At 38.9% G+C, this 19,355-nt stretch overlaps 1 protein-coding gene across 3 annotated transcripts; it reads left to right on the top strand.

Annotated features, from left to right (window-relative positions):
- Positions 1–468: 468 nt before the first annotated feature.
- gata5 (GATA binding protein 5) lies at positions 469–13,779 on the top strand. Of its 3 annotated transcripts, none has more exons than XM_086068840.1 (7): positions 469–528; positions 4,122–4,683; positions 6,751–6,920; positions 9,421–9,549; positions 10,989–11,073; positions 11,593–11,723; positions 12,781–13,779. In XM_086068840.1, exons 2-7 carry the CDS (start codon positions 4,146–4,148, stop codon positions 12,904–12,906), a joined length of 1,179 nt encoding a protein of 392 aa, XP_085924966.1. In that variant the 5' UTR covers positions 469–528; positions 4,122–4,145; the 3' UTR covers positions 12,907–13,779. The 3 variants fall into 3 exon arrangements, with proteins under 3 accessions (XP_085924966.1, XP_085924967.1, XP_085924965.1); XM_086068841.1 differs by lacking the exon at positions 469–528 and adding an exon at positions 3,219–3,463 and having other exon boundaries at positions 4,035–4,683; positions 12,784–13,779; XM_086068839.1 differs by lacking the exon at positions 469–528 and adding an exon at positions 3,219–3,463 and having other exon boundaries at positions 4,035–4,683.
- Positions 13,780–19,355: the final 5,576 nt, after the last annotated feature.

The raw sequence follows: 19,355 nt of genomic DNA, 5'->3' as shown, positions 1-19,355 counted from the left end.
AATCCAGCTAGCACAAAACAAGCACGCCTGCTTAACTGGAATGGTTCACCTGGCGAGCAAATCGGAATTCACGTTTTCAAGAAATATGCCCTTCAAAAAAAGTCTCTGCTGTCATGATAATATTCTTGGGAGGGTTAAGCATCAAAGGATTGTCTCCAAAAGAATTTGGATTTTGCGTTGGTATTTTTTTTCCCTCGCTCTTTTTTCTTTTGATTCAAGGCCACCACAGAAGCTTATCGGAGATGACAACGTAACAACAAGCAAAAGGGCAAAAAATGTGAGGAAGACAAGTGGCATCTCTTGTGGCTGCTCAATGTCCCCAAGTCAATGATGCATTGATCATAAAATAAGAACAGAATGTACCCAGGGTTTGTGAGTTGCGTGTGCTAGTGTACATGCGAGATGATTTAGAGCCCAATCCCAACCATGAGGCACTCATCATCAAAGTTAAGGGCACACACATTTTATCGTTAGAAGTGCTTCTTTCGGCTCTTGCGTGACAACGACTCACTCGTCAGCAGAATTAAGGTCGTCCACATTATTTTGTTGTTGCATTTTTCTGATGTATTATTTTAACTGGAGGATAATTGTATACGTTGTCTAGGTGAAGGTTTTATGACAGCAAAAGGACATCCTCTTTTTATAGTAATAATTTATACAAATAAGCACAACAAATGTCATGGAATTAATCATTATATTTGACAATAGAAAAAAATCTGTGTGACAAATTCCGTTCCTTCCTTCCCTGAGGTTCCACTGTACAGATATGGACATATTGTTCTCATAGAACTAGTAGTAGTCATAGTTATTGAGCAGGATTATGCAAAACCGACTTCAGCAGTTTCAACGGTGCAGATCAAGGAGTTCATTTGAATGTGCCCTCTATAAATCAAAATGGCAGTCAGCCCATTCCTATACAGTCATTTTCTATGAACCAGGAAGTAGCCAGTACAATTAAATAAATAAATAAACACAGAAAATGTAGCTACAGTTAACAGTTGAGCCCTGGTTACTCAACTTTGTGTATTGCATTTTCAGCACATGTTCTAGAAAAAAAAAGGTTGAGCATGACATTCTATTTCTAACTGGAAGAATTAACATTGTTGCATTGTTCCTTCTTCCATGGCTTGAATCGTATATAAATTTGTATGTCTGCCTGCAGTTTAATACGTTTCTATTTGAAGAGACATTCTGATATTATGTGTTCATAATTAAATGGTGGGTATAACTTTAAGACAAACCAAACAATAAAGTAAAAATTTTGATGAAGTCTGGTTTTATAATTGTAGCATCAGAAGTATTAGGTATTTACACGTGGATTTTGAAGAGAATATAATTTCTGTTATTTCAATGAAAACACAATATAGCACAAATAACCTTAATTGGCCAAATTTGTTAAAACAAACAGAGGGTAGTACTTAATCTATAGCAAAACAAAAAAAAAAGATAAAATAGCCACATGCAGTAGTGTCTTTATTCCTGGTGGACCACCCCTCATGCTCTGTTATTGCTACTGTTCAAACGTACAGTGCAAAGTTTGCAGCACATTAAATTGAACAATAATTGCAGTGCTTCAATATTTTAAGCCCCATTCATGATGAAAACAAGATAAATTGTTTTAGCTCAACATGAGCTCTAATAAACATATGTGAGAACATACATTTTATGCTTGGCTTGCATAATTGTTTTTTTTTCTCCTCTCATAATGAAAGATATTTAACTTTGCCGAAATAAAACAACATGCAATAATAATAATAATAATAATAATAGTAATAATAATAGTAATAATAATAATAATAAACGTTGTTGCCACATTTGAATCTAAATTATTTAATGCCTTCAAATTCGTATAAATGCATCAGTGCAACAAGTCAAAATGTTTCACAATTTGGCTAATTAAGCATTCAATGTTGGAATTTAGAAGAGCAAAAAAACGAAAGAAGGGAAGCAAACAGACTCCAGTCGTGTGGGTGAAGTCGTACCCGAACGCGAGGCCTTAGCAGACTGCAGACGAGACAATTAATGTTATTAGTCGGAGGTGGCGAAAAAGAAGAAAAAGTCAGACTTCAATCGACGAGTCACAATGTAATTCTAACTTGTGTCCCCCTTCTTTTACCTTAAAAAACATTTTTAATTCATTCGAAATTTCTATAAACTATTTCGATTATTTAAACTTACTTATAGGCCTTTTTTAAATGATTATTTATTTTGAGCTATCATTGTTTTACTGACAAATAAATGTCAATTCATGTCACTGTTTTAAATAACATCACCATCGATACCCCTTTCGGCTACTTATTTCATATTTCAGTTTCATAAATATGTTTATTGTGTCACTCGTGGAGTCAAAATCTAATTTTATCAGGAACAATTTCACCCATAGTCTATTTGGATGGAAAAATCATTCACGGTACTTTTTAAAACCCCAACTCACACACGCACACACGCACACACACTCTCACAGGGCCTTTATCCTCCACACACACACACACACACACACACGGAGACCTAAAGCCCTCGTAATAATTTACGAGACCCAGTGCTTCGCCGTTTTATGAGCGCAGAAACTATTATTTCATTACTTTTTTTTTTTTATAGCATCTATCTATCTATCTAACTATTAGCGCCACGTGTATTTATTTGACCTATTTTCGTCTTCAAGCGAGCATTTGCTAATGGCAGACTTGGCAGTTAGATGACTAAATAAATATTCATGCCATGCAAGTCCAAATTTGAATTTGTTCTCTGTGCAAGGAAACAACCTATCAAATTGAGTAATCCTGCTGACGTGATTAAGTAATTATTGTATTGCGTGTCACATGTCAATACGGATAGGAAAAAAAATAGGCCTACTAAATAAATACATCCACGTGAATTTAATTGCGTGATTAATAGGTCTGATATCATTTTACAGCAGATTAGCCTTAAAAAGTGATTTTTAAGTAAGTAAGTAAAATAAATTAATTAATGATGATCCAATCTGTAGTATAACCTGAATTTGTCGCGGTCTTCTTTTAGACAGAGAAAAAATATATCCTGCATAGGCTACAGGTGTAAACTCCCAGTCAGAGGCCTTTCTGTGGGGGTGGGGGGGGGGGGCAATCGCCATCCTCCACAACCCTTTCCTTGGGCCTACCTCCGTGCTAGGTCACGTGTTGCTCGAGCGTGTACAAAAATTCCAGTGGGAGAGCGCCTCGACACACACGCCTATCAGCAATTATCAGCGACGGTCCCTATCTTCACGGGACGGGGGGCCACGAGGGCACAAGAAAGAAGAAAACATTCTTAACGCTGGACTTACATGAAAGGACTAGTTCGTTGAAGAGCCTGCATGCTTTTGAGTCACTCTCCTTCCTTCCACAAAGTTCGCCTGCAGGGTGCAACTCTCCTGTGGGTGATATTTGGACCCCTCCAGGACTGGACTGATTTGTTTCCTTTTTTATCACCTGGTTGGCCTTATCTGGTAAGATAATACACTGCAAGAGAGCCCTTGGAACCAAATAATGTTCCTCGTGTATCCTTCCGCGCGTTATCGTCAATGTTAGGTGTTTGTGCGCGTGCGTGTTTGAGTGATTTCGATTTTTGTGATGAGTTCATTGCCTCCAGGATAAATGAGGTTAATTAGCATGCGTTAGTTGGAGGCGGAATATGGTTGACGTGATGAGGATGATTTGTTCAAACACAACTTGTTTTGATCATTTATTTCAACTTAAATGGGTCAAGGCATAGCAAAATATAATTACTCAATTGAGGGCATATTGAAATTATTTCATTAAAAATATATATATTTTTTTTAAATCGGGATTTGAAACGTTGGTGGTCAAGAGGGAGGAGCAGGACGAAAATTGGGTGCTCAAGAGTTATTTTTATTTACAACCTCAGTTCCACTTTATGTGTATATAGTTGAATTTTACAATTTACACAACAAATGCATGGTTGTTTTCCTTTGCATGGATCACATTTCAAGTGGTGGCGGAAAATGTCAATTTCAGGAATGACCCAAGCGATATCTTTTTGTGGTGTTTTGCTGAAAGGAACCCTGGGGAGAGATCGAAGGAACGTGGTCAAGGTCTCCCGCGAAGACTGAGACCAGCCCTCAGCCATTTTTTTTTTTTTTATAGGAAGACGTGAAAGAGTAGAGGGAAATGTATCAAAGCCTGACCTTATCGTCCAACCAGTCCCCTTACACGCACGACACTGGGAATTACATGCACCCCTCGCCCAACTCGCCCGTCTACGTCCCCACCACCAGGGTCCCGGGCATGCTGCCCACCCTCCCGTACCTGCAAACCTGCGAGCCGCCTCACCAGTCCCACGGCCTCGGGGCTCACCACCACCACCACCATCATCACTCCCACCACGGCTGGCCTCAGAGCACCGCGGACGGCTCGTCGTTCGCGTCCAGCAGCCCTCACGGCTTCTCGTACTCGCACAGCCCGCCGCTGGGCACCAGCACCGGCCGGGACGCCGCCTACCAGAGCCCGCTTGTGCTCGGCAACAGTGGCCGGTCGGACCAGCTTGGCGGGGCCCTGGTGCGCCAAGTCGGGGGCTCTTACACCAGCCCGTACGCCTACATGAGCCCGGAGATGGCGACCTCCTCCTGGACGCCGGGACCTTTCGAGAGCGGAGTGATGAGCTTGCAGGGCCGCCAAGGAGGCATGTCGACACGGCGCTCCAGTCTGGGTAAGGCCTCCCCTCATGGAATCGAAATTATTGCACGGCAACCCTTAGGAAAAGAGTTCATTTTTCTCGAAAGATTTAGGTGAAAAGCATTATATTATTATTACTTTTAAAATTAATTTAAATTAAATGAACTTTTGTTTTTAATCAAAAATGTAACATGGCAAATCTTCATTTTACTGTCCACTGCATCTGAGACCAAATGGAAAAGCTGTATTAAATTATTCACCTCCATTTATATCAGGCTATTGTTATATTTTCAAATCTACACTCTTGAAAATATGTTGCTGTAATTCATACAAAAAAATACAACGTGAAGAAAAATATTTGCAACTAAGACCGTCTAATATTGTGCCCATGAATTCAAGATGAATAAGGTTTCAAATATTAGAAGCATTTTGCGTATGATAATAATCATCATTATAAATCATGACATTATTAGATTATTCCCGAATCAAACCATGTTATCTTGATCAAGGCTAAAAACTCAAACTGCATTGACCATGTAAGAAATAATGCATTTAAATGTAACATGAATATTTGTAGTTTTTATTAGTATTGTAACCTCATTATAATTTTCAACCTCCTGCCTCAAATAGCCTACTGTATTTGGCCAATATTTGACAATTCTATCAGTGGACCTTTTTGTGTTTATTTTTAATATACTTTTTTGTTCCCCCCCCCCCTTTTTTTTAAAGCAATATCACCTCCTGCATTCTGTGTCAATTTTGTGTGTAATAAATTCTGATTATATGCTGCTGCTATTTATAAGGATATGGTGGCCTAACAGTGAGTGGAATCATTGAATCAATCAAAGTCATTTTAAATATCCCCTGAATTGGACTGAGACAATACACATTCTTCTCGAGAAAAGCAATCAATTAAAATGTTAATCCAATCCCTGAGCAACAGTGCAGTGTTTTGATTTTAGGGCTCAATACACACGGACGCAAGAGCCCATTGTTCCGAGCCATCAGCAGTTATCACCTCCTCCAACACAAAAGACTGTGATCAAGAACACTCAAAATGTTCCTTTATATTAAACATTTTACATCAAAATGACTCAACGAAAATCTTCATTGATGTTTGTGTCTTTTAAGTGTAATTTAACAATGCCAGTGTTGAGGTGATGATATTCACATAAAACCGCTGAAACTGTTTTTTTTTGTTTTTGTTTTTTTGAAAAGCACTCAAATTGATATAACTAACAATAATAATGAAATGGTCAACTCAAATAAAATATGAATGATTAAAAACATAAAGTAAATAAATACATAAAAAAGTGTTGTCCTAAACAACTACAATCCACGGTCATCTTCCAGTCTGGAGGTACATCATAAAAATCCTCAGATCCCACAGTATGAAGGTCAATTCATACATAAGTGTTAGAGCTGTAATTGTTTTGGATACGCAAATTGTGTTCATATTAGCAGATAACATCTATGGAAAAAGATTGTCTCAACATTCATTATAGTGTGTATCATTTTCACATACAATTGTAATTCCAGGCTTGTTTAGTTAGATTTTTTTAACTTGCCCAGCCATGCATGGCATCCCTAGATTGGATGAGTAATTGGACGTTTTGGCCAATTGATGCCAGGAGTCCGTTGTGTGTCAGGGCTGTGATGAATAGAAGGGACCCCTGGATCTTTTCTGACTGAAAACACCCCCACCTCCCCATTCCCTGCATTAGTCTGATGTCTCCCCAATCCAGCTTTTGCTGTATCTCCAGTGGTGTTATTTTAAATTCCTCCACGGCTTTTCATCACATAACGGCCCCTATAAACCAGAACCTCCCCACTATAATTAGTTTTAGTGCTGAATATTGAATAGAATTGAAACGATTAACAATTTTAACTAATTAACTGCACAATATTATGTAATTAATCGCGATTAATTGCATTTTTTTTTACTAGTGTTTTCTAGCAACTTAAATCAGATAGTTCACTTGGGAAATACGTCTCCAAAGCAACTCTATTGAGATACAGAGAAAAATGTATGTAAATGATGTTTTCATTTGCCCGCTATTGAGACTGTGTTTTATTAAAAGTGCTCCAACCGTGTGCTCAGATCTGATAGAAGACATGGCCACCGAGGGCAGGGAATGCGTCAACTGCGGCTCCATCTCCACGCCACTTTGGCGCAGAGACGGCACCGGACACTACCTGTGCAATGCCTGTGGCCTCTACCACAAGATGAACGGCATCAACAGGCCACTCATCAAACCTCAGAAACGACTGGTAAGACAAAGTTTCAACTTATAAAGTTTACTATCAACAATGTCTGCAAACGCACAGACATGTGACTTATTTGGAATCTGGATACATGGAACACTACCTTTTTCAATATAGAACAATTATGGAACGTACATATTAACTCATTCACTGCCATTGATGGATATAGATGTCAAAAAATCATTTGAACTATTTCAATTAGTTTAATTTTTTTTCCACTTTTGTTAGGCAATTAAAATGTTTAGTCTTGTTGACGTGATTTAAAAAAAGATTACTAAAAATTAGGGGCGTCAGGCGATAATTTGTTTTTTAATCGGGATTAATCACATGAATTGACTAGTTAACTCACGATTAATCACAAATTTCATATCTGTTCTAAATGTAAAATAAAACAAATCTAGGTTTTCATACTCTTGTTAACAAAAGTGAAAAAAAATTTAAACTAATAGAAATAGATACAATTCTTTTTTGACGTCTATAGCCGTCAATGGCAGTGAATGAGTTAAAATATATAGTATGCTAATGCTAGCCAAAGAAAAGTTAAATAACAGAGCCAAAATACCAAATAACATTATTATTCAATACTGTTTGCGCTGAATTACTGTCATCCAAAAGTCAATTATTATTTATTTGAGATAAATTAAATGTTACCTCTATATATTATATTGTGTGAATTATTCATAATTTTAAGGTAAATAGTTTCTTAATTTTTAAACAGTCACAATATATGGGTATAAATCAAAGTAATGATGTCAGTCGGCAAATACAACTTTTTTTTACGGCAACATTTATTGTTCATGGCGCATTTTCAGGAGTTAAGTCATCATTTCTGAAGTGGGTGGGGCAAATAGTTAAGGATAAATCACAGAAAGTAACACACAATGACAGTAAAGCATAAGTAGTCAGATAATGGAATGTTTTTAGCAATTGGCAATTATCAACATTGAACAAGACAATGTGTGTGAAATAGTCTTCTTGCTGGCAAGCTAAGTGGACTCGAAATGAAAAACCCTTTAACCATTTCTTAAATTTTATTTTGGAAAGTCTAAATCTTCTGATTTCAGTCTCTTTTCTGATTTCCTAAATCCATCATCAATGCAGACGCGCCTTTGTGCTTTAAACAAAACAAGACATTTATAGAAATTTGCTTGGACCTGGTAACATTTTAGCCAACTTTCTACCCCAGTCGGTGCCAGGTCTGCCCAACTTCAACACACCTAATAGGGCCAATTATTTCCGAGTGTATCATTTTCATGACCAGAATAAGTGTATGTGAACACGGAAAAATGCAAATTCATATTCAGTCCACTTCATTCTGAATTGCCCTTGCCCTTGCCCTTGGGCTACTCTTGTGGTCCTTGGGGGCTAACTGCGGTGGGGACCCTTGCATGCACTACAACATCATTGACACAAGCTAGCATATCGTAGATGACAATATTTCATTAGTGTTAGCATCAGGGCTTTTTTCGATTCACATGATTGTTTTCCCAAAGCTCCCCTCCAAAAAATGAGTCATCATAGCCTCATAGATTACGTTCAATAATAACAATAATTACTGATCCACTGCGCTTTATCCCCTAATGTTTACATCACCTCTTAATTTGTCATAAATTGACTGTCAATGTGTGGCAGTTTTTCGTCAACTGACATTGCTTATTTGGAATGATCTGTGAATGATTTTTTTTTTTGTGGCCCCTAGCAGTCTGGTTTGCGCAACATTTTTTCAGCATATACGTGTATGTCTGTCTCATGTGCTATCTGTGTGATTGGTCGTCTGCGTGGTGAATGTTGACGATTTTACGGGAAGCTTAGGAAAAATGTATTACGACATGTTCAAAAGAATTGTTTTACTGGCTGCAAAAGTATGGAAGGGGACAGAGAGGTCACATTCAGAAAGCCGGGCTTTTTGTCCCACTGTGCCCCCCCCCCTTCAATTACACCTTCTTCATTAACTTTTTCAGTTGACTTTTAATGTAACGTTGCTCTGTCAAAGGATCAGTTTGTAGGGGAAAGAAGGGCTTTGCAAGTGGTGAGGGGGGTGTCAAGGCAAGGCAAGGCAAGGCAAGGCTTCACTGCTGGTCTTTTCCCACAAGCTTGCTACCTTTTTGTAGAGCAGCTGTGATTGGTCTTGCCAACCCCCCCCCCCCCCCCTTTACCTCACAACCTATTTGTCCATTGGGACCTTGCCCTTGGACGAGATGTTTGTAAGATTCTCAGCGCAAACGTGGTTGCTTGTGCTTTACAAAACTAGAAGATTGCTTTTGTATGAGAAATAATCTTTATTTATGATGCTGTTAAAAGGCTGTCCAACTAATGACTCATTAGTTATTTTGGCCATGCAGCAATAATTCATCATTGTCGTATGTTCCGGGTCCCGTACTGACATCCTGTGATTCTTTTTCAAGGGAACAGTTTGACTTAAAATGGAGTCCAGGGGGAGCGCCGTCTTGGGTCTGAGCCAAAACCAAAATGTAAAGTTTGCTTTTTTTTTCGTCTTCACCTACAGCAGACCACATCTCGCCGAGCTGGCCTGTGCTGCACCAACTGTCACACTAGCACCACGACGCTGTGGAGACGTAACGCTGAGGGAGAGCCAGTGTGCAACGCCTGTGGGCTCTACATGAAACTGCACGGGGTATGTTGCATCACACGGGCCTCTGCATGGTTTTTAAAGCGATTTGGATAAAAGTTGATGTTCAGTTCTTCTGCTTTTTTTTTTTTAATTATTATTTTGTATGTGCGTGTGTGTGTATTCATTAGTTCACCAAAAACCTATTAAAAAATCCCATACCGTTCACCTAAACCGAACACCGCCGTCAGGAAACCCGAGGAAGGACCAAAGAAAGGAAAGTGTAATCCAGCACCGACCAGACGCCACCACTCTGGTCTTTCTTCTTGTGTCAATACGCTTTGTAGCTTCTGCAGCAACCCTACTTTAAGTCTTGTTTCGGTTTAGTAGGCATTTTAGGTCATTTCCATTGTCGACAGTGACACAGTGACAAAACATCTAGTAGTGTGCTTTTTTTTTTCTTTTTCTTTTTTAAACTACACCTTTCTGTTGTGGAACCCACAGCAGGTACAATTTGGTGTGGTAGTTGTAGGGTGACTGAGTGGTTAGCACTCTTGCTTCAGATCAATGAAGATCCCTGGCTCAAAGTGATGTCCAGATTGATTATCCACCCACCTGTCTTATCACCGCAATCAAAATGTTTGAAGTCTACAAAAAAGGATCAAAGCAGCATAAAAAGCATTATTGTTTTTTAATCGTATCTGATAGGTTAGCGCTACTTTCCAGTCAAGAGCTACTGGGTTCGAATCTCATTTGAGGATCTCTGATGTGGAATTTGCATGTTCTCACATGGCTCTTCCCCAGCTTCTTCCCACATTCTAAAACTTGCATGTAAGGTTAATTGAAGGCTCTAAACTGCCCTCTTAGCGTAAATGTGAGAGTGAATGGTTGTTTATCAATACAGTATGTGCCTTGCGGACCGGTCCAGGGTGTACCCTGCCTCTCTTCAAAGTCAGCAGGGATAGGCTCCATCTTTCATGTGACCTGAATGAGGACGAGCTCTCTATACAATGGATGGATGGATAGCTATTACTGTAATAACAGTTAATTGTATCGTATAAAAGAAATGGAAACCCATCCATCCATCCAAACCCACAAAACCGTATCCTCAAAAGTTGAATCAAAGACAATTGGACCTCTTCCTATTTCAAACGCATCATTTTTCATTCCAAACGAGAGGATTCAAAGCCATTTGTGTTTGATGCCAGTGCATGCACTGTGCTGTCACATTCATCGAAGTGGAATTTATTGGTTGGTTTATACAGTCAAGCCAGATTAGGGTTTACAGTTCCGAACCATGTTGTGACCTGAACTAAATTGTACCGTTTGGCGTGACGATGGCTTTACAGTGTGGAGCGGCTAATATTTGTACAGCATAATGCCGCTCCAAGGGCACTGTGGTCGCTGTTATCAGAGCTGCAGTGTGGGAGTGGAGCTTGTGGGGGTTGTCATGACACCGTGGCCTCTGTTGTCAACTAATGATTTTGCTTCTCTCCTCCCTACAGGTGCCCAGACCTCTGGCCATGAAGAAAGAAAGTATACAGACGAGGAAGCGCAAACCCAAGATGCCCAAGAACAAATTACCTGCAGGTGGGACAAAAGTGTACACAAATAAAAAAAAAACAAGCATGAACATCATGCAAATATTTTGCATTAAAATCTCGGATATATATATATATATATATATATATATATATATATATATATATATACACACTCACATTAACAACATGGGAACAACAAATTAAGTAAAAACCCACATCAACAAAGTCTAAACAGCTGAATTTAGGAGCAAATAATGTATATTTGAATTTAATCTTACCCCCCAAAAATTGAGATGTCACATGTTTGTATGTGATAATTATTATAGCCTAATTATGCTACAGGAATATTTGTGATATATATATATACACAGGTATGATAAAATGATGAAAAAAACCTTGATATACAATATACAGCTATGTTACAATTTACAATCCCAATTTGTACGACTACTTCATCAGATAACAATACATAGTAAATAACAATGGAGAATTTCATTGTATTGTTGCCTATCGCAATAAACGGTATGAAACTGAAGTCCCGTGTGAAAAACATATTATTCTTTAGGAGCGCGCATCAGCTCTGACAGCAGCTCGCCATCGTCACTCTCGGTTTCTGAGCACGCCTCAACCATCAAGAGTGAACCCAGCATGACCTCTTCACCTTACGCCGGGCAGACGGTCACATCCGCCTCTCAGGTAATCTCCTTTTTCTATCAATATACAGCACGTCAATTCTTACCTCTCTGTATGTTGATACGGTCACTAAACGAACTACTGATGTCTTGCAATGAGAACTTGCACAACAAAATTTGGTAATTAAACAGTTAATGCAAACATAAACCCCAAGTTGATTTCTATTGTTATTAAAGGAAAATTAGTGTGGATGAGGGATTGTCTAAACTGTTTTGTTTGTTAGTTTCACACTTAATGGGAGGGCAAGCATTATAAAAATGCAACTATTAAAAAGTCAAGTCCCAATTAAATGTTTATGTTTCTTCCTACTCCTTTTCGAACATGTATGTGAAGCTCATGATTGGGCGAAACTTTCTTATGTTACTTTAATGTTGTGTTTGTTGTTTCATATGTTTTGCATATTTTCTCTTTACACATTTACTTTTATAACTAGTCTGTTTTTTCTTTATATACATGTTCGAAATAAAATTGAAAAAAAAAAAGAGTCCACTTTTAAAGCAGTAAGGAATATTTCCCGTCAAGAGCTTTAATGGTCAAGGAAGCACGTTGTTGCTTAGTACTTCCACAAAATTAAAAGGCACAAGTTCTTTCTATCTTCTGTAAGAGGAAAAATACTAACACAATTTTTTTGCGGGAGAAACTTTATTTCATTCCTATGAATATTTTGCTCCCCAAGCCAAAATGGCACGACATATAGAGTTATCTTATGACGCGCTCTGTGAAACAAAGTGCCCTACTACTACTACTAGAATCCAGATCCAGAAATCATCATCCCTATACATATGCTGGGTTTGTTTCTCCACAATTTTGGTCGCGTCTTTAAGCTATTATTTTTTTACCTTTTGGATTACAGTGAAAGCAAATGGCTGTTCTGTCTCTTCCTAATGTAACCCTATCTGAATTACAAAGTACTTCCACTATCTTTTCACTACAGAAATGTATTAGTATATGACACAAAAGCATGCTATTGTTTGAAACGGGCATGTCTTCAGCCTGGCATTTCAACAAACCAAACTGGGTTTGTAAGAATCCTAATTATTTATTTATTTCCTTTCCTCAGCAGACGGCTACCCAGTTGAACGCTACAGTGTCATCAGCACATTTGGACATTAAATACGAGGATTATACCTTTACTCCAACATCAATGGCCCCACAGAACTCCTGGTGCGCTCTATCTCAAGCGTGAGCCCTAAAACAGTCACACAGTCTTAATGTCTTACTGGCCGGGACTTTTAATGCACACACACACACACACACAAGTGAGGGCGGCTGAGAGCACGTACTACCGGCCTTGCAACTTAAAGACTGAAACAAGAGTCAACCAAATTCCAAGATGCAGGATGCAGGGTACCTGGACTTCACAAGCACAAACTACCTATTATGGAGCAAGAAAAATGAACCAATGCAAAGACAATCATATGACTTGTAAAAGGAGAAAAACAGACATGGGTTTAAATTTCATTAAAAAAAAAATTAAGTTGTGTTTTTAAACGAACGCAATGAGGACATGTTACGCTCGCTGCAGAAAAACTTTTTTATGGCTGCTGAACACAACAAATCCCCAGCATGTAGATGATTGACTTTTATAGACGCATTATTTATGTTGAGATAAGGGCAGTTAAAAGTCAGCGTACACAATATTGTTTGACTCCGCTCACCCCCCCCCCCCCCCTTCGGATCGGCCATGTTGCGTGACCTCCGCGCAGGGTTATGTGAGCAATTAATTTGTGTGATATGACGGTTATAAATTGAATCCCCAGTTATTCGGTTTCAGGTGTTTTGCATACATATCAGAGGTTTGCCCAAACGTTGGACTGTAAAAGTCCAATGGCTCCTTAAAAAAAAAGAAAAAAAAAAATCAGCAGAAGTGTGAAATAATTATGAACATTATGTAATTGCATTGTCTGTATTTTGTCAATAATGAAAGCTATATGTTGTTGTAGTATTTTACTCTGTTTCTTGTCTCTTATCAAAGTCCTTTGGAATCTGTTCAGCTTGAACTGATTTACTATTTATTAATTTGATTGATGGGAAACAAATGACTGTAATAAACAGTAAATTTCACTACATAAAAGAGCTCATATTTCTATCCCAAAAATGGGCCATTTTAAAGTACAGTTGAGTATTTGTTAATTCCACACTAGGGATTAAACTATTTATAATTTATTTGAAAGCAGTTTACACGACCCGATCAGTAATTTGCCAATGCCAGGTCTGCATTCTGCACATACTCAACGGGTCATGGTAATCATCCCCCAAACCCAACATACTGTATTCTAACAGGAAATAAATAATACAAACGGCGATGAATAGTCCTATTGCAAAATACTCTAAAATAAACTGCAAAGTGGGATTCAATAGTCAGAAAAATGCATAAAAGTTAACATGAGTTGGAATATCATTTGTCCCAAAATGTAATATGTGCATTTAAAACATCCCTGTTAATGCTTGAAGCTGTCCAACTTATTTTTGATTAATCATAGACTTTAATGTAAAGCATTTTAAATAGTTCTCAACTATTAACTTTGACTGGCTACTATTTCAATAACAGAAATTGGTAAATAACCCAAACATATTAAAGTTTCACATGTCACTCATGTACCACATCACGTTCTTTTTTCTTTTGTACAAAATCCTCATCCTCATCTTTTCCTTGTCATCCCTTGGTGAGAATGATACTTGTCAAGTGTAACTCATTTGCCACCATGGAGGGGATAAGCAACTCCACAATGTGTTTAGCCACACTAGCAAGCCAGCTGAAGCTCGTTGCTAGCTAGCTGGTGCAGTAGCACTGAGCTGGCCTTGACCTGTGACTTCTCATGTAGCTGACGTAGGCGTGTTACACAACATATGTACAACCCAGCCGACCTTTTTGGGACCGTTTTCTTTCCAGATGTTCAAAACCTGGCATTCTCCCTTTTTCTATTCAAAGTGTTCTAATGATGCGCTAAATGCAAATCATGACTCGCAAACTGCGATGTGAAACCACTTATTCTCCGTTCTTAGTAAGTATTCAACTCATTAGAAAACAGTAATACAGTAGATATGTATGCAAAATGTTTACAAAAGCATCCACATCAGAGATTGCTGTTGATACTTTATTTGCGTAGAAGAGTGACCTTCTGATCTCTAAATGATATCTACTGTATTAATAATGCAAGAAATGACAGATGTAAACTGTAAATACTGAACCGCCATCATATCACTTAACCTAAAAGTTGAACATCCTATTGCTTTGTATGCACATTTAGCAAGCATCACACTTGCACAAAACCACTGCAGCATAATACACACCTGTATGACTTCATTCAGTGAGAAAAGGGTGCAGGTGTTTTTTTGAGTGTGTGTGTGTGTGTGCCAAGTGGTCGTCCAAAGGTTGTGTTCCAACTGTGCTTTATGGCATCAATCCATGCTGAGGAGGAGAATGCGTCCCGGTCAGCAACAAGGCTGCTTTACTGCCACCATGGCGACATACAGGCACCACTCCGCCAACAACACCGCCCTGCTTTATGGCGCCGGGCGACATGTTACATCCTCGCTATTCCTGGGAGAGGCCTTCATCAGGTGCAGCGTGATCAACTATTTGTAAGGCAAAGGGTAATAAAGTGCTCCAAATGAAGAGCTGCGTTTTCAGGAGTTTGGGAGCCGTCTCCACTATGTTGGTTAGTTTTCTTGCGAAACCCTCAATTTCCTCTCTTGTGCAAATTGGCTCTCTACTGTGGCCAAAGGGGACTGACAGCTAAGCTAAGCTAAGCTGGTATTGTTCAGTGGAACATCGAGTACAGTAGATGTTCGAAGGTCATCATGAGGTCCAGCAATTCATTGAACTTGTAATTTACACCAGAATAGAGTTAATCATTATGCATACATGTTTCTAAATATGAATACTCTACACTTATTTGATTCACTCCACAAATACAGCAGTCTTCACTTCATTTCCTTAGACAAATAAACCCTGAACTGAGTGTGGACCTGAAAGCAAGGCCAGGAGTTGACCAGGTGTCAATCCCCGAGAGGACTGAGATGATGTTACGACCCCTTTAAAAAAAAAGTTCTCAAAATGTGTTCCACAAATAGAGAATTGGTCTTTAAAATTGTATTGCAATATGTTGTTATTAATTTCTTGTTTGCCAGCAACTACTGTGTAGCAAAGGCTAAGACATCCTCAAAGGCCACTGAACAATCAGGGCGAAGGTTGTCAACAACTATAAACCAAAGTGCATCCTGTACCGTTTTGGCATCATTTAACAACTGAGAATAATACCAATCAGTTATTTCTGTTGCAATAGCTAAAAAACATTACAACAATAAAGGCTTTTACACGACTTCACTTCAACAATAGATCTGATGTTTTGGTATTTACGGGTACTCAGGTGACCTTTTGTTTTGGGGTCATCAAGGTGTCTAATTCGTCGCCGTTGCTTTTCTTTTCTTTTTGGGTGCCATTGTTTTAAGCATGTTCATTTGAATGCCCCTCATTCCTTACCTCATAAATGGTCCCACCTCCTCACTAGCCCTCTGCTCAGCAAGGTATTTTTGTTCTCTGACAAAAAAGTTGCATAAATTAGAGGAAAAAAATCTGGAATTCATTACTTTTCAGATTTCCTGGAATCTTAGTGAGCTGCAGTTTAGTCTTTGCGTAACATCCTTTTTATGTTGTAAGTTTAAAGAAATAGGCCTATTTGTTATAAAGAAAAGTGGTTTGCTTCTTAAATGTACGACACTTAGGTTATTTGACTTTGGAATTTCTACTGTATAAATAAAAACAATGTTCAAATGAAATCATAACCTCCTTTGTGGGAGTAAACCAACAACAACATCAAATCCATAAACAAATAGCCCACAACACGGTTTGTAACCCAAAAGCCTGCTAGTCAAGCCCCTTCAAGAGGTTGTTGTCAGGCCACAGTGAGCCCATGTGATCCTTCACACTTTTATCAGGTTGAGTCAACAATACTCAACCTCAACTGCAGCAATACAGCAGAGAGCTAACATGCTCCCAAAGTGCTTGACGACTTCCACCATTTTCTGAGTTTGAAACATGCAGTTGTTTTTATGTTCTCGACGCGAAGGCCATGAATCACAAACTCCTTGATATAATTAGCCCTGGACTCAGACTGCTACTCACAGACGTATTATGAGACCTAAAATAAGAGCTGAAAACAGCAAGATGATGGATTGCTCGGTGACACTCGTGAACGATGACTTCCGCGTCCGCGAGTTTGATTGTTTCCTTGAGGAAGAAAAATTGTACGAAGGGAAGGGAGGGATGTAAACTCATTCCTTGAGTGCAGGCACCAATTGAGAATTTATGCTCCAAGCAGTGTTTATACTCGGCACATAAAAATAGGTATATACACCCTATTCATGAAATTCAGAATATGGATTTCACCACATCGTTTTTTTTTGTTTTGTTTTTTATAATATGGATTTCACCACACATCTAATTACAGTACATCTGGTATTTTAAATGTGTACTTAGAGACATGTCACTGTCCCACTTCACTTAATTTGTTCTGAAAGTGAATAAATTGTGATACTAGTCTTCCACCTCTGATCTGCCAATTTACAGAGAATGCATGGTGAAAGTAGATGTTTGCCCTTGACAGAGATCCGTACTCCACCGAGTGCTCTGACGCAGGAGATGAATCGCCGCTCACAAATATCTTCCTCACACCTCACCTCCTTATTACCTCCAAGACACCTCAAGTTTTATTGACAGTGTCGGCCTTGAGGGAGGTAAAGTGAAAGTGCCTGTGAGCAAGATTCATGTCCTTCCTCTGGATTCTAAGCACACACAAACACACACGCACACACACACGCACACACGGAAGGCAGTGCAAATGCTCCTCAATATCAAGTATCAATACATTTATTGATTTTTTTTCCCCTTGGGGGCATGATTCATGCATGCCAGACCAATAATAATAATAATAATAATAATAATAATAATAATTTGTATTAGTAGTAGTAGTGGTAGTATTTGTTCATTATTCTTTACTAAGCCCCAAGGAAAAATGATCCTGATACTCGGGTTTATTTATGTTATAAGTAAGTAAGTAAGTAAGTAAATAAATAAATAAAGCTGCATTGTGGAAGAGTGGTTAGCACATGAAATTGGTTTTACACCAACATCATGCAAACAATTGCCACCCTGGATGGAGTATTTCAAAAGTGTATTAGACTTTGGCCTAAAATTCAGTTTGCATTTGAACAATAGGGTATTTTTTTCTGCGGGGCAAACAAACAAACCAACAGTAGGCTAATATGCTCGGCATAGTTTGGAATAAGATGCTCACTATAAATATGTATAGACTAAAGCACTTTTGAAACATTTTTCTATATCCATTTCTCAGGGCGCACACATTTTTTTCCCAAATGTTGATGATGTAAAAAAAAAAAAAAGAATTCTGAAAGTAAAATGAGCCAACACTCATTTATGTTGAGCCAGGTAGCCTACATACCTGACTATTAAGTTTCCAAAAATAACCATATTTCATAGCCTAGCAAACATACATGATGTCAGTGTTGAATTTATTGTTCCTAAATAGATGTTGATCCCATAGTTTCATGCCTCCTACTTGCACTAAAGAAATCCTCTGTGTGCGTGTGTGTGCGTGCGTGCGTGCGTGTGCGTGCGTGCGTGCACGTGCGTGCGTGCGTGCGTGCGTGCGTGCGTGCGTGTGTGTGTGTGTGTCGTGCCTGGTTGTCTCTCCATCAGTCATTGGCCCGGGTGGAGAGGAGACTACTCGGAGCCCAGAAAGCAGGGGTCAAGTCCAGGCTTACTCAACCCCCACAGGCGCTCCTCCTCCTCTTCCTCCCCTCTCTCCATCATCCTCACATGAAGGATGAAGGGCCAAGGAGGGAGGAGAACTAGTTGATTTTACAGGGTGGGGGGAGGAGGTGTGGAATGGGTCAAAAGAAGAGCTGATGAGAGGAGGAGGAGATCTGTGAGCAGGAGAAGGAGCAATAAAAGAGAAATGAGAGCGCAGTTGAGACAAAATAAACTGGCTGTGAAAAAGAATAGCGGTTAGTGTCACGAGTTTAGGCTATCCTGTTTAGCACTGGGCTTAAAATAGCCATACGAGTAAGACCATGGGACGGACTGCGAAGAACGAGGTAGGGCCGCAGTTGTGGGCAATGTGATAATGAAAACATGAACCAACATCTTGACACTTGTGTCACTTATGACACTGTATCATACCATTATTGCAGTGGAGCATATGGTAGGTTCAAAAAGTAATATTTACTTGAAAAAACCTAGTAAGGTTTTTTTCACTCAGAAATTTTACAAAGAGAGTTTAGAGTTAAAAGTTTTTTTTTTTTAAAGTTACTCAAGGGTTGAGCAACAAATCCACAAAATTCAGGTTGGGAGACACCCATTCTACCACCTCAGCCATGCCGCTTCTGCTGGGTGTTAGTATATTGACAGTGTCAGGAGGAATCCTTGTTCTGTGCCAAGACTCGTTTTTTGGTTTCATTTTGAACACACCAGCAATGCAGTACAGTGACATAGCTCAGGTGGTAGAGTGGCTGTCTCCCAAGCTGAAGGTCATGAGTTCGTTTCTCAACACTTGAGTAACTTTGAAACAAAATAAATACATTTATAAATAAACTTTAAAATTATAAACTATA

This window comes from Leptonotus elevatus, chromosome 2 (assembly GCF_054856555.1).
Source record: "Leptonotus elevatus isolate MCC_2025b chromosome 2, RoL_Lele_1.0, whole genome shotgun sequence".
NCBI lineage: Eukaryota > Metazoa > Chordata > Actinopteri > Syngnathiformes > Syngnathidae > Leptonotus > Leptonotus elevatus.
The sequence above is the reverse complement of the archived record's forward strand: the minus strand, read 5'-3'. Positions and strand labels throughout refer to the sequence as shown.

Bases quoted from the DNA above. Each gene is read 5' to 3' on its own strand.
- gata5 (XM_086068840.1), top strand. From the start codon at position 4,146: ATGTATCAAAGCCTGACCTTATCGTCCAACCAGTCCCCTTACACGCAC. The intron at 4,684-6,750 runs GTAAGGCCTCCC...CCGTGTGCTCAG, and splicing joins GACACGGCGCTCCAGTCTGG to ATCTGATAGAAGACATGGCC. The intron at 6,921-9,420 runs GTAAGACAAAGT...CTTCACCTACAG, and splicing joins TCAAACCTCAGAAACGACTG to CAGACCACATCTCGCCGAGC.